Raw genomic sequence first — 13855 nt, forward strand, 5'->3', positions numbered from 1 at the left:
TCTTCATACGTTCAAAAAAATTTGCTAAAATTGGATAACGCTGTCCAGGCTATCATCCAGACTTCGTGCAACTGTTTCCAGAACTTTAAACTTAACTGTGTCTTCCCCTTCAGATCCCTGGTGGTGGGGTTGGGTCAATGGGTTGGGCGAGAATTTAAAAAATTTTGGGATTGACCGAAATTTGTCTTGATCCGTTTTAGCGGATGTAAAATAGTTGACGATTACAGCATGGTATTGTTTATGGTCGCCAGTTGAGTTCGTTGCTCATTAAATTAAACTAAAAAAATACACTGTGTTATTAGTTTAATGTTCGACGTCAAGCAGCGATTTACATAATACAGTAATGTCAAGTCAAAAGATGCCAAATCCTTCAACTTTACGATTATGTAGTTCTTGTGGTAGTGATAAACCTAAATACTGCTGTCCAAGATGCGAGGCTTACTCATGCAGGTGCGTCTTGTTAATTTGGCGAAATTCACCAAATAATTGGGAGAAAACTCAAACTTTTAAGTCGATCCATCTTTAGTTCTATGGACTAATGAAGAAACGTCAAAATTTGAATACGACTTTACCTATATATTGTTATATACAAAAAATACAGACGCTCTGATCATTTTGCTATCAAAATCTTATCCACCGTTGCTAGTCTGAACGTGTCTTCCTGTTGGTTAATGAAAAGAATAATCTTTAAAAAGGCTTTACCCGACTCAGAAATTGTCTGAAATTTAAAGTTGAGAAAAGTTAATTGCCTTGACTCTAAATTCAAACACTGGAGTCTGTAGAAATCCTGTGTTGAACCTCAAATCTTAACAATGGGATTTGGGAATGTCCCCATTTGAAGATGAAAATTAATTTTGATTCAATCATAAATAATTATCTTAGGTTAATCAATAAAACTCAATCCATTTGACACTTAGCAACAGTTACTCCAAAATGTTTAAGTGTTAAGGTTGGAATAAGGTTAAACTAGGGTACATATGAATTACTTTATGTCACAAAGAAAGGGCATGTTTATAAAGATACTTGATTTGTGGAAAGATTGACGACTGGTTATTTTATGTAAAAAATAATTTCATGTTATTTTAGTTTGATTTGTGTCAAAAAGCATAAAGTTCAAGAGTCATGCTCTGGACAGCGTGACAAGGCGAAATTTATAGCAAAAAGTAACTACAACACAAGTCAACTACTCCAAGGTCAATATGAACAATAGCAACATATTTAAGCTATTTTTTAAATTGGTTATTTGGGCCTTTCTGGGCTTTTCTGCTTACTTGAAATGTTTCATACGAGAAATCATCTCTAATTCGCATTCACAAAGAGCCCAGTTCTAAATTATTTGTCATTTATTATTTGTATTTTTTTATTTAAATGTACTTGGATTTTATCATGGTGATATATAATTTTCAAGGAAATTATATTTCATGCAAAATCCACAACAAACTTTTCTCCCATTCATTTGCTCTAATTCCCTACACACTTAACCCCTCTAATTTGTATAAAAATCACCTTCATTTCATTGGATTACTAGATTCATTAATTTCATTTTACTAGATTACAGATTTTTGGAGGAGGCAGGAAGAATTGCTGACAATGCCCAAAGAGATAATTTAAAAAAATTCAAGTTCTACTCTAACAATGTGCGTTGTATTTATGAACTTTCATATTAGCAGAGAAAACAGGGTGTGTCTACAAAAATAGTAGTACGTATGATTATCTAACTTCATGCATAATTGTTATTTATTGTGTACTAGGCGAGAAAACTGAAAAACGTTGCAATTCAACATGGTGTTCACCTTCAGTTGATGCCGGTTGGATTTAAAAAAAGAACGGAAAATACAAGTTTTTTTCATTTCAAGTGAGGGGAATATTTTTGTGGATGTGAAGCCTTTGTGTTTCATTTTGAGTGTTCTGTTATTTTAGAACGAAGGCTATAATGTGGCGAGTAAGATGGGAATTTCCCCAAGCAAGGACTTATTACATTGACGAAAGGTGTGATCTAGCTTTTTATGTCACTTTCATTGTAATGATGATGACATTGAAGTTACCATTTGTGCAACTTGTAATTGACAAATGATTTAAGAAATAAAAGATGTTTACTGTGTTTGCACAAGCTTATGGTGTACTTTTTAATAGTTCGTTTGCTTGGAGTTGAATACATTTTAATAAACTTGTAGAGTGTCGGAAAATCAATTAATCGACGACTTGCTGGAAAAGTATTTACATGAAACTAAAGCTGATCCTATAATAAAGCATAAGTATGATTTTGTTATCTGCAAAGGAAATATTCTTATAAATATGAGTAGTTTATTTCATACGTTTCATTTGGTATGTAATTGAAATTGTATAAGTCTGATAAAAGTCTATGTACTTTTAGGTTGAAAATCTATGGGAAAGGTGAAATAGGAGTATTTTTAAATGATCATTCAACGCAATCCGGAAGGTAACAAATGTATTGTGTGTAGTGTGTGATACTACTATCTTCACACTAAACGACTTGAACTGGCAGTGCCATTATTATGATTATGACTTAAATTTTACAGTTGTATAACCATGTAATAGTGCATGCTTATTAGCAAGTTTTTCAACGAAAGTGAATTTATGTTCCCTTATAGTTTCCACAAGATTGAGACATCCATGACACTGAGGGATGTTTTAGCAGGGAAGGTGATCATCGAATACCCAACTTTTCATGTCGTTTTGCCGACGTACTTTACGAATTATTCCACAATAATTTCAGGTAACGTATCCTTTTCTCGAGCCTAAAATGCTCAAACAGGCTATTTATTGGTCTTGAGGGGTATGGGCCTAGACAGGAATGTACTCAATGAAGATTGCACGTAACAAATGGTTATTTTGGTTGAAAGACGGGCTAACTTCCGAATTGATCATATATCGACAAACCACGTGACCTTTTTTCTTAACCAGCTCCAAAGCGACAAAAACTAGAATCAGAATTTGCCGATCATAACACGACGTCGGCAGTCACCGTAAATGAAGACTTATAATTGGTTTATCCTGGAAGGCGTCCAACATGAATCCAAACTCGACGAACAAGGGCTGCATGAACAAAGTACACAAGATGAATTGGATACTTAGAACTAACATTGTTTAATGTAATTATTTTATATTTGTATGTAAATTTACAACATTGAAAGATGCTTTGGAATGGAATGTATAGATAAATTACATTGGATCGTTGTGTGCGAGCTGTGAAAGTAGATGTAATAGAGACTAACTGATGATTAAAATCCTGCATATCATGGAATTGTTAATTACGCTAATGCCAGCTATGCAATATGGTTAATTGAAGAATTTACCAAGAATTTCTTAGAGCTAAACAGCATTCAAAAAGGTTTCCAGAGAAGTTTGAATATTTGTTGGAAAATTGAAGATTTGGTGAACTGAGAAGTACGCATGTATCCGATTAGAGCGTGTATGAGATGCAATCTCTGAAATAACTCGATCAAATATTTGTGGTTTTCAAATGAGGTTGTAAATATCATCATTCCAATATGCAACGTATGCAAAATGAGACATGGCTGTGTTGAGGGGTTCAGCTTTCTTTTGAAAACTCGAAATCAAGTATGGGGGCTTTATAAAAGTTTGGTAATGCACCCCTGAAAAGACACAATGATAACGACACAAAGAATGAAAAGAGAATAAAGTGATGCAAAATCTTCACATATTCACGTGCGTCGTGGTGAAAAGAGAAAGAATCATTAACCTTTCCTGATTCTTTGTCTTGACTTCATGTTTCGGTAGTTCTAAACTCTGCTGGCCTGTGCGTTCGAGAACATTAACCCAGCTCCAAGAATTGTAAGCTTGGTAGCAATGCTCAGATCTTTATTAACTGCAACGCAAATATATTATGCATGTACATTGGTGCACGTGAAGATATCGTTTATGCTGCATGATGAGAATACACTAACATGTTATATAGATACTGTGAAATCCTTCTGACGTTGAGTATTCAACCAATATAGAGCCAACTTCTAGATCATTAGCGTCAGTTACCTATGAACGGATAGTTGTGCCCAAATAAATACAACAGCAACGGTACTGTGAATATTAATAGATTGAAAAACGTTCTTTAGTCTTCAGACCTCCACGCCTTTATGCAACAAAACTTGCAAGTCGAAACCTACAGTTTGTGCGAAGAGAGTTTTAGCAAGGCCCTCTGACAGCCTGCATGTATCTTGGATGCAACAACATTCAATCGGTAAATGTCAACATCGATTGTTACGGTAGGGAGACGAAAATCAACAGCAGATGTGTGCATGCAATTTGGCAGTTAACCATGTTACATTACTTACTGTTTTAACCTTTGTGAAAAACATGGTGCTGCCAACATGTTACATGAAATGTGATGTTATGGTGAAGTCCGGCAAGAAAGAAATAAACCCATGCAAAAAACAGTGTAGTAAAATTTTTGCCATTAGTCTACGTCTAATGAACCAGAGAGGGTTTATTTAATACTCTACAACTGACCAAAGAGAAGAGCTTTCTATGTTTTGCGACATGACACATGTAGAAAGCTACATACCATACCTTATGTCTGCCAATTGAGAAAAACATCATAGTAAACGAAGCATCCATGGCGAGAATACATTCCCCAGAACTGTCGTATATATTGAAATAAGGCTGTCCCCATTTCAACCTAAGGAGATCAGATGAGCATCAGAAAACGTGAAAGAATACATTTGGATTTCTTAATATCCATAATGTACCATATTAACGGTATGAATAGATGTAGTTTCTTTCCGTGCTCAGCCTTGAAAAAAACTAACAGCATTGCATAGCACAATTTAATAAATATAATTACCAAGAGCAATTATCAAACACAAGCGAAAATCTTAAACGCGGAAAAATGCTGTTAAAAGGATGATCAAGCTATTTAGCACAATGTGTGGTCTCAACATTATAATAAAACAAAAAGCAGGAACTCGTGAGCAGGAACCTCAGCATACACTATAAATAATCAAGAGTACCTGCATACACCACAAATAAATAGAAGCACCAGCACACACCACAAATATACAGGGGCACCAGCATACACCACAAATAAATAGGTGTACCTGCACACAACACAAATAAGCAGGCGTACTTGCACACAACACAAATAAGCAGGCGTATCTGCATACATCACAAATAAGTAGACGTACCTGCATACATCACAAATAAGTAGGCGTACCTGCATACATCACAAATAAGCAGGCGTACCTGCACACAACACAAATAAGCAGTCGTACCTGCATATATCACAAATAATTAGGCGTACCTGCACACATGACAAATAAGCAGGCGTACATGCACACATGACAAATAAGCAGGCGTACCTGCACACAACACAAATAAGCAGGCGTACCTGCATACATCACAAATAAGTAGGAACAATGGTAGCAACCCAAACATACACCACAAAAATTAAGCACAAACCCAAGCATACATCACATAATACAAATTAGCAGGAACCCCAGAATACACCACAAATAAACAGGGGCACCTGAACACACCACAAATAAGCAGGGGCACATATGCATCACGTTTCACTGATGATGACATGTAGTACATATCAAAACGTTTTGAATGAAATGTTTACCAACACGGAGTGTCTTTGTGCTGTACCATGTATGTATATGTATGACAGTACGAGCCGCGAAACTTACATAGACCATACATTTGAGCAGGAATACTTGCGTACACCATAGACATACATTCAAAAACAGCTATGCATACACCATACACATACATGAAAGAACAATTATACATACACATTGCATTTGAGCAGAAACACATACATTCACAATACTCATGAACATATTTGAAATTGGCACGAAAAATTAAAGGATGGTCATACAAAGTAGATGGGTTATTTAGAACGACAGATATTCTTGAACACGCTTTGAAAGATGAAAAAGTAGACTTATTTCTTACTTACGTTTGTTCAACGTGACCAATGAAGGTTCCGGGAAGAAGTGTAACATGCGACCGTAGTGTACAGGCCATGTCACATGGACAGATACAAGATGTACGAGACGGAATGTCGAAATTCACCAACTTTCTCTTCTCTTTTATCGTGCGCAATGAAAATTGACAAGGAGTGTCTAAAATATATAATATCAGCGAGTTATCATTTCCAAGAAAGCTTGCGCACCATACACGCGTAAGTTAAATTTGGCCGTCAGCCACTCAGGGTATGAAATAAGTGCAATACCTTGGTTTATCTCGTAATGTTCGATGTTGGAACTTTTATCTGTTACTGCGTACTTCTTCCCTTCTAAAAAAATTGAAAACTCAAGTTATGGATGTTGAGATGTTAACTAATGGCTATCACGTCCAAAGCTGAAGATTGTTGTTACACTGATGTAACTTGGAACAATTTAAGTGCACTGTCAAATTTTCGATATAATTTCTTCTCGTATATAGTTTTGTAGATTTGGGTTTTCAAAAAAATTGAAAAATAAGTTTTTTGTCACATAGGTAGAAAATGTACGCGACAGTTCCAAGTTCACAAAGTCCGACAAACAGCACTTTTTTGCTTTACCAAATTTCTTGTCCAGTCGTTGAAATTTCCGAAACGCTACCACCGTTTGTTTATCAAATCGATCAGTTATGACAGTGGCGATATATTTATTGTTCAAATAATTGTATATAATAGTAATCCAAGGTCTACAATCGGAATCATCATCATAGAAATGAAATGATTATAAATAATTTAAAGCAAGATAAATATCATGTGTCACAACACCTCACAAAAAAAAATGATTATGCACAATTGAATAATACTTAAAACATTTGAAAACCAAAAATCCATACTGTGAATGAACGACTATTATACAAAAAGATTGGATTCTACACAGTACCTATTGACCGTACGTGATAACAATAGGTATATACAATACACGCAACAAACAATGCAATATTATATTCAACGCAACGAGAGATATTTAATACAACATTATATAAAAATGTTATCTATACAGACGAGGGAATAGGTATAGTAGTTCAAGCGATGACTTGAAATTGGGGTAACAAAATTGGCATTGGTTAGCAGCATGGATATCCATCACCCGAAAGCCAACTAGAGTTCTTTACTCTTGCCATGTAAATTTTTCAAAAAAAAACGATCTTTCATTTCCTTAAAAAATTAACTTCATTCATTGCTTTTCTATTGAATCATAGCAAATTATTTGCACTGAAAGAGTAAAATCAATGGTACCTTACTTCGCCATTGTCAACAAGTTTAGAATAAAGGCAATGCGATAGTCTTATAAATAGTCCATTTATTGACATAAGCGATAATTTTTTTAGAATTATTTGAAATGCAATACGTTGAAGACTTTAAATATTCTCGGACTAATCAATAATGGACATGCGTGATGCTTACCGCCAAAGCGCTGGGATTTTTCTTGTACAATGATTTTCTCCATGTTCTTAAACATCTCTAGTTCCATTACCTCTTCACAACTAGAATTTTTAATCAAGCGCACTAACTCCATACTAGAATCTAGTGGCTCAACAACAATGACCGTGGTGTTCATATTTCGTCAATTTCACCACCCTGGAAGATTCTATACTTGATGCTTGCACTATATTTGATGGCGGTTTCCAATTAAGTTTTTCAAACAAACGCACAACAATATGTTGTCTTTAAAAGGTTTTCCACCTGCTTCTGGCTCATTTAATATGGGAAATAGAGGAGAAAATTCATCAAGGAGGAATACCATTCCACAAAAAAAAACGACATATAAATATGTATAACAATATAAACAATCTATATTTGATTTATGTGATACTATAGCCGTCCGTCTTCCCATTTATTTCGTTATATATATATATATATATTACATTATATATACACATACATATATATATATATATATTGGGGATCCTTATTCATTACATATTTTTAATTACATTCGATTGATAGCAGATGTCATTTATTTCAGACGTCATACGTTTTTTTCCAATACTTTTGATGCTAAATTGGCACCAGGAGACATGTTCAACGCATTCTTAATTCGCCCTCGACAATAAAGTAGGACTACTAGATTCTTGACTTTGCAATTCAGCCACGTTGGTGGTCTGATAAAAAAGAATATTTTATCAGAGTTATTGCTGGCACCAGCCAACGTGGGCGAGCAACATTGTTTGGTCAATCTCAAGAGAACGGTTGCAAGGCGAGAATACACGGTGCTATTTACAGTAAGGATGCTGCATCGTGGAGAAAAATTTAGTCAGTAAAACAGCTAAAATTATTGGAGCAACTGGTGTTGTAAAACATTGCCCCTACAAGTGCGTAGTTATGCCTTGTTGACGGTATCATAGTGTATAAATAATTATACACTATGACGTTTAATATATCTAAATACTTTAGTTGCATGTTGTGCATGGGAACGAACCTGAAAAAATGAAAAAAGCTTAAGTCTTTTGGAGCGAAATTCAACCCTTACACACGAGGCGATTTTGTCTTGCAATATTCATGTAAAACTAAATTTCCCTGCACCTGCGAATAAAGTAATGCAATAATTTGCATTAAAAAATTCTATCACAAATCGATTTGCGATGTGGAAAGCAAACTTCATAATACCAAGCAAAATTTTGCAATCGCGTTTATCGAAGTTGTTTTGATTAAAATGCAAAATACGCCCATGTATGAATTGCAAAGAAAGAAAGATAAAGACAAGTTAAACAACAGTATTGACGCGTTGCAACAACAAATATTCATTGCTGAAATAAATAAAAAATTGTCTTCGGAAGGAAAAATGATACACGTCTCAGATTGTTTCGCAAAGGCATTACAGCACACTCGGCATGTAGAATATTTTAAAAAAACCCCTTAAAAAATGCTAAGTGAATAATATAGATTGCTATATATTGGATAATATAGTTGACTTCAGCCTTATTTTCAAACAGAGATGGGTTTATGTACGTACGATGCTTTTTTAGAGGGGAGGGGATGCACAAGATGGGAATAGATTTCCATGGCTACTTTAGCCACAGGGTCTTAGACTTTTTGTTAAATTTTGGATGTCTGCTCTTTTGAAAACAAATGACGATTGCTTTTGCTCAATTGTACAGCATAATTTGAAGGGAAACTGGCATCTTCCTGCAACCCCTCAAACCAAGGATAGAAGGAGTGCGCAATCCTTCCCCTAAGGTCCACTCGTGAAAGAACGTAAAAATGCCATTAACAGTTTAATCTTGCCACGATGGATTTTCATAGGCAAAGTTATTTATGCGTAACTACGTACAATGGCTGGTCGTGCTAATTACATAGCGCTGTATCCACTACACTGAATATAAAGTTGAACGAAAGAAAATTTTATCTTCCATTTTATTTCGATAGTGATTAGTCAGCGAACGAAGTCTTGCGTTCAACTAACTTGAAATCCAAAACCTAGATTTCATCGGTTTTGTTTAAAACGCCTTATGAAAGTTTAACAGTTTTATAAAATTATGCCCACATTTAAAAACATAGACTACTTCCAAACCTTTGATAAACTAACTGGAAAATATTGCAGTGTTCCTGAAGCTCGAGTTGTCCCTGTGGAAAAAATGGGAAACTACATACAAGGAACTTTTTTGCCGTCAACAAATATTTAGCTTTAGCCATAAAAAATTCACCCTTTTTTAAATAGGAGTATTGCCTCTATAATAGCCTTCAATAACGTTGCCATTGCACAGTCATTGTGTACGAGCTCAATGTATTTTTTTTACGATAGCATCTCACAGGCGTATATAGCCAGCCCGCATGTTTTGGTCGTGCTAACTTAGGGGCCGTTTACATGATCCGGGGCTAACCGGGATTCAGTGAAGCGTGAAATGATTTCGAGGCATTGAAAAAAGGCAAAACTTTAAGCGTAAAAAATTACAACTGTTTGTTAAGCGCCACAAGTCCTTCCTGCTGAAATTCATAAATTAAGTCAAATTGGTTATTGTAATTTTAAATGTTTTGCGTAGTTATTAAATCAGAATATTGTGAAATTTCTCGGGGAGATTTATCTGATGACGAGTATTGAATCGTTTCCATTCGCCAAAATCATTTAACTCTTGGCTGAATCCCGGCTACCCGGGTTCATGTACTGACACCTTAGGCCTAGTTTAGACGTCAAACTTTACATGAAGTTTACATGAACCGAATGCATTAAAGACAAAAGAAAATGAGATGAAATCCTTCATTATCTTTTGGTTCATGTAAAGTTCGTGTAAAGTTCGACGTCTAAACTATGCCTAAATTTGAGAACATTATTATCATTGCTCATCTATTGTTTCCATTGTAAATCTATTGTTTACTCGGTGAGTAAACAGATACAAAAATTGTACAGCGGGACTATGTTGATAAGCGTGCTGGCTACGACAATGCATACATTCTTTCTTACCTCATGCTATTGTCGTGAGTCTTGTATTCCATTATGGTATTCATCGGTAGATTCAGCACACGTTTCAATGTATCCCTATGAAAAAAAAAACAAATTACACAATTTTCCAAAACAAAAACCTGTAAAAGCCATATCACGAAATAAAAAGTTAGGAAAACAAAACAAACAGCGCAGCATCCACACTTGTTAAATACAGAGAGATGAAATCCATTATAAGTAACCTTCTGGAAGCTATATTGTAAACATTGATAAAAATAACCTTATCCTAGTTGTAACGGCTTGTTCACTTGAAGATCTATTCCACACTGATATAATATCTTCCTAGATGAATAAAATTTAAAGCAGGGTGGGGTGAAAATTTGAAAAGCGAGAGTTGACGAATGTTTATGTTCACCTGAAATCGAATCGAAATTACTGCACCACAGATTTCATCACCAACCATAAATTGCTCACCTAAGATTGCCAATATCTAACAAAAACAAGGGTAAAAGAAATGTCTTGGATACAATCATAAACGAACGAACAATACAGTTTTCATATTTCGCTGTTTCCTACGTATTGTCAACACATCACACAGTTGCAGACAGAGCACACCCCAGACGCAAATCCAAATAGACAGAAAGAGGCATCTGTCAATTATAAAATTCATACTGCCAGTAACTTACAAGATTCTCCCAAAATCTCGATGCTAAACCTTTTCTCAGCCGAACGATCCACTTTCCTCCACGCTTATTTGCCTTATCCTAGAGCAACAACGAGTTTATCATTAGCACTATTTATACGAATATACTAGAGACTTCTTCACTTTTGATACGCTTGATTTTATGGAAGATAGTCATAGGGGAGAGATGAAAATAGTATAAACCACTTATTAGTCATCACTATTGAAGTAAATATTACTAGAAGTCTGGAACGCTAACTCCTACACCTTAGTCTTGTGATTCAATGAAGCAAAGCTCAGGCAAAAATAAAAACTTCCCTAAGGAAAAGTTTAAGTTGCTAAGCAATGGACTACATATTTTTCAGTTTCTTTTATAGCACATTTCAAAAATTTACTATCATTTAAACAAATATGTCCGATAATCGTGAAAAAGTGTTTTGGTTGCGAAATTTACAAATAGAAAACTGCTCTTTTTTGAAAAAATTAGAAAAAGGACTGTTTAATGTTTATTACATTTCAGAGCGTTGCGAATAACGTTGCGCATTGGTGAGGGGACTGGAGGAGAGAGGACTATTGGAAGGAACGGATGTCATATTGTTGCGCACAATCAAAATAGTAAATTTTTTCATACATGCATTGAAAGGAACTATATTTAACATAAATTTAGGGCTCAGTGAGTCCCTGAAAAGCAAGATTAAATATGTAATCCAAAATTTTTGTAATCCTCACTTTTAAGTTTGTAAATTCACAACCATTAATTCATCTGCAAAATGTTGTATAATGAAATTACCTCCCACATAGGCTTGATTCCATCTTTAAAAAGGTGATAGTCACAATGACCAGTCAGTTCACTGGGGTGAACTAACCAACTATATAATGACCAAAATTGTTCCACCTAAAATGAAATAAGAGCACACGTAAAAATATGCAAAAATATAGAAAAACAATGTTTGGTAGTCTTCAGTCCCTTCTGGAAAAACACAATTCATGAGATCTCATTCGAAAAATAATTTCACACGGAAAAACCTTTTTAATTTCAACTATATAGAAATCAGGTTTGGGCAGGGGTTTTCACAACAGAAACATCATTTTGAATATTTATTGCTTGTCAGTAGTAAGGTTAATACACTTGTGTTATCTAAACTGCAAAGCCTGTTCAAAAGCGAGGGACCAAAAATGCATAATTCTATATGCAGAACGCTGAATTTAAACCCAGAACTCGAAATTTGCAGTATCCTGGACACTAAATTATAATTTGGGAAAATATATTTTCTGACCTTATTAAAATATTTAACAGTTTCTGACCCCGATCGAAAATTTAAATTTTGAGCCCAATAATCTACTTGTCAATGGAAAAAGTGTGAATGGGTGGGATTAGGTATCTATGGCCTGCTTATCCCCCTTCTAGCTCTGTAATCCAAGAAGATATATTAAAAAACAACAGATTTATTATGTAGCAAGTTACATGATGACCTGTTTTTGTAATGCCTAAGAATGAACCATCAGTTTGTTGATAACTTTTTTAAATCGACTGAAATATGTAATGCTTCCTTACCGAAGCAAATTTCCCAACAAGTTTTATATTGTCTTCATAATTAAAATGTTGTTTTCCTGGAGGTCGCTTTGAGAACCATAATGCATAGGGAAACTGCAATTGATGTTCACCATCACCAATTGCTATTGGAGTTTGTTGCAACTAAAATGTGAAAATGTGTCATTAATGAACAATAATGTTTAGCTATAATGCAACTAAAATAATACTCAGACAATTACACAAATTACATTTATTTCATGAGGATTGAGTGGCAATAATATAATGCTATATGCATAGCTATGGAAGCGTAGTTGTAAGCTTCTATGCATGAACATAAAACACTGTCAATATTGATTACATCTCCAAAAAGTATGAGCCATGATTAATGAATATATTTGAATCAAAGAATTCACGATGAATGATAACAAAAATTTAGCAACACTTAGTTTAGAGGTATATCAATTACAAGATATAATATATTGGCCACAAACATAAAACATGTATGAAAATATTTTAAATGAACTAGACTAAATTAATGTATCTATTGATTCTCTCGAGCACAAAAACTAAATATTTGTGCAATTTGCTGAACAAAAATGGTATCTGGCTAAAAATGAAGTCATTCACAAGGAATTTTTGGAGCACCTAGTTAATGAACTTACAAAAAAATTAATAAATGCTATTATGATTTTATGCTTTTCAGTACCTTTTCTGTTTCTTCACCATTGATTTCTTCATCATTGGCAGGATCATCACCGCTGTCACTGTTCTGTGAGTCCTCTAAGACTAATCTAATCAATTATATAGTAGATTTTACTATTTTGACGAAGTATAAAGAATTTAGAAATCATTACAATGTAGTTAAAGAGAGCTGTAAACATCACAATGTCTAGAAAATATCAATTACAAGGCCATTCATTGACTTTTTTTAATTAAATGGCGGACAAAATGAACTATCATGCAAGAGATGACAAATCTTTAATACATTATAGGAATTGTAGTCTGCATTCTAAAGAGTTCGTTCATAAAAAATTGTTCAAAAAACCTGAACAAAATCATCGTGCAAAAATCACTTACGCTTCGAACTTATTCATAAAGGTTCCTCAGTAATATCTTAGTTTATATGACTTTCTATCCCAAGAAATAAAGCTGTATAAGATTTTTAAATTAAACAAATAAATACAAGCAGCAGCAAATACAATCAAATTGACAGTTCACAGCAGAACTCACGTTAATGTCGCGCACGCGTACTCTAGTAGCGTGATCATTATATGTGCC

General features: G+C 34.4%; 3 protein-coding genes and 1 long non-coding RNA gene across 6 annotated transcripts; 2 read left to right on the forward strand and 2 right to left on the reverse strand.

Moving 5' to 3' along the window:
* Positions 1–230: 230 nt before the first annotated feature.
* On the forward strand, positions 231–3265 carry LOC124445734 (box C/D snoRNA protein 1-like). Of its 2 annotated transcripts, none has more exons than XM_046996482.1 (9): positions 231–450; positions 1087–1193; positions 1552–1637; positions 1752–1855; positions 1921–1989; positions 2175–2255; positions 2375–2440; positions 2613–2742; positions 2934–3265. In XM_046996482.1, the coding sequence occupies exons 1-9, from the start codon at positions 344–346 to the stop codon at positions 3003–3005; spliced, it is 822 nt and encodes a 273-aa protein (XP_046852438.1). In that variant the 5' UTR covers positions 231–343; the 3' UTR covers positions 3006–3265. The 2 variants fall into 2 exon arrangements, with proteins under 2 accessions (XP_046852438.1, XP_046852437.1); XM_046996481.1 differs by having other exon boundaries at positions 2613–2737; positions 2926–3265.
* On the reverse strand, positions 3085–7981 carry LOC124445736. Of its 2 annotated transcripts, XM_046996485.1 has the most exons (7): positions 7388–7981; positions 6215–6277; positions 5939–6104; positions 4549–4657; positions 3930–4014; positions 3725–3850; positions 3085–3617 (listed from the first exon to the last, which is right to left on the reverse strand). In XM_046996485.1, the coding sequence occupies exons 1-6, from the start codon at positions 7539–7541 to the stop codon at positions 3765–3767; spliced, it is 663 nt and encodes a 220-aa protein (XP_046852441.1). In that variant the 5' UTR covers positions 7542–7981; the 3' UTR covers positions 3085–3617; positions 3725–3764. The 2 variants fall into 2 exon arrangements, with proteins under 2 accessions (XP_046852441.1, XP_046852440.1); XM_046996484.1 differs by having other exon boundaries at positions 3085–3850.
* On the forward strand, positions 7966–11756 carry LOC124445738. The gene is made up of 2 exons (XR_006948242.1): positions 7966–8295; positions 11564–11756. It is a non-coding gene; the product is annotated as an uncharacterized LOC124445738 (long non-coding RNA).
* On the reverse strand, positions 9324–13825 carry LOC124445735 (eukaryotic translation initiation factor 4E type 2-like). The gene is made up of 9 exons (XM_046996483.1): positions 13655–13825; positions 13284–13368; positions 12599–12739; positions 11834–11938; positions 11048–11125; positions 10777–10851; positions 10642–10703; positions 10383–10457; positions 9324–9547 (listed from the first exon to the last, which is right to left on the reverse strand). The coding sequence occupies exons 1-9, from the start codon at positions 13669–13671 to the stop codon at positions 9505–9507; spliced, it is 681 nt and encodes a 226-aa protein (XP_046852439.1). The 5' UTR covers positions 13672–13825; the 3' UTR covers positions 9324–9504.
* Between the last annotated feature and the right edge of the window lie 30 nt (positions 13826–13855).

This window comes from Xenia sp. Carnegie-2017, unplaced genomic scaffold (genome assembly GCF_021976095.1).
Source record: "Xenia sp. Carnegie-2017 unplaced genomic scaffold, XeniaSp_v1 HiC_scaffold_22, whole genome shotgun sequence".
NCBI lineage: Eukaryota > Metazoa > Cnidaria > Anthozoa > Malacalcyonacea > Xeniidae > Xenia > Xenia sp. Carnegie-2017.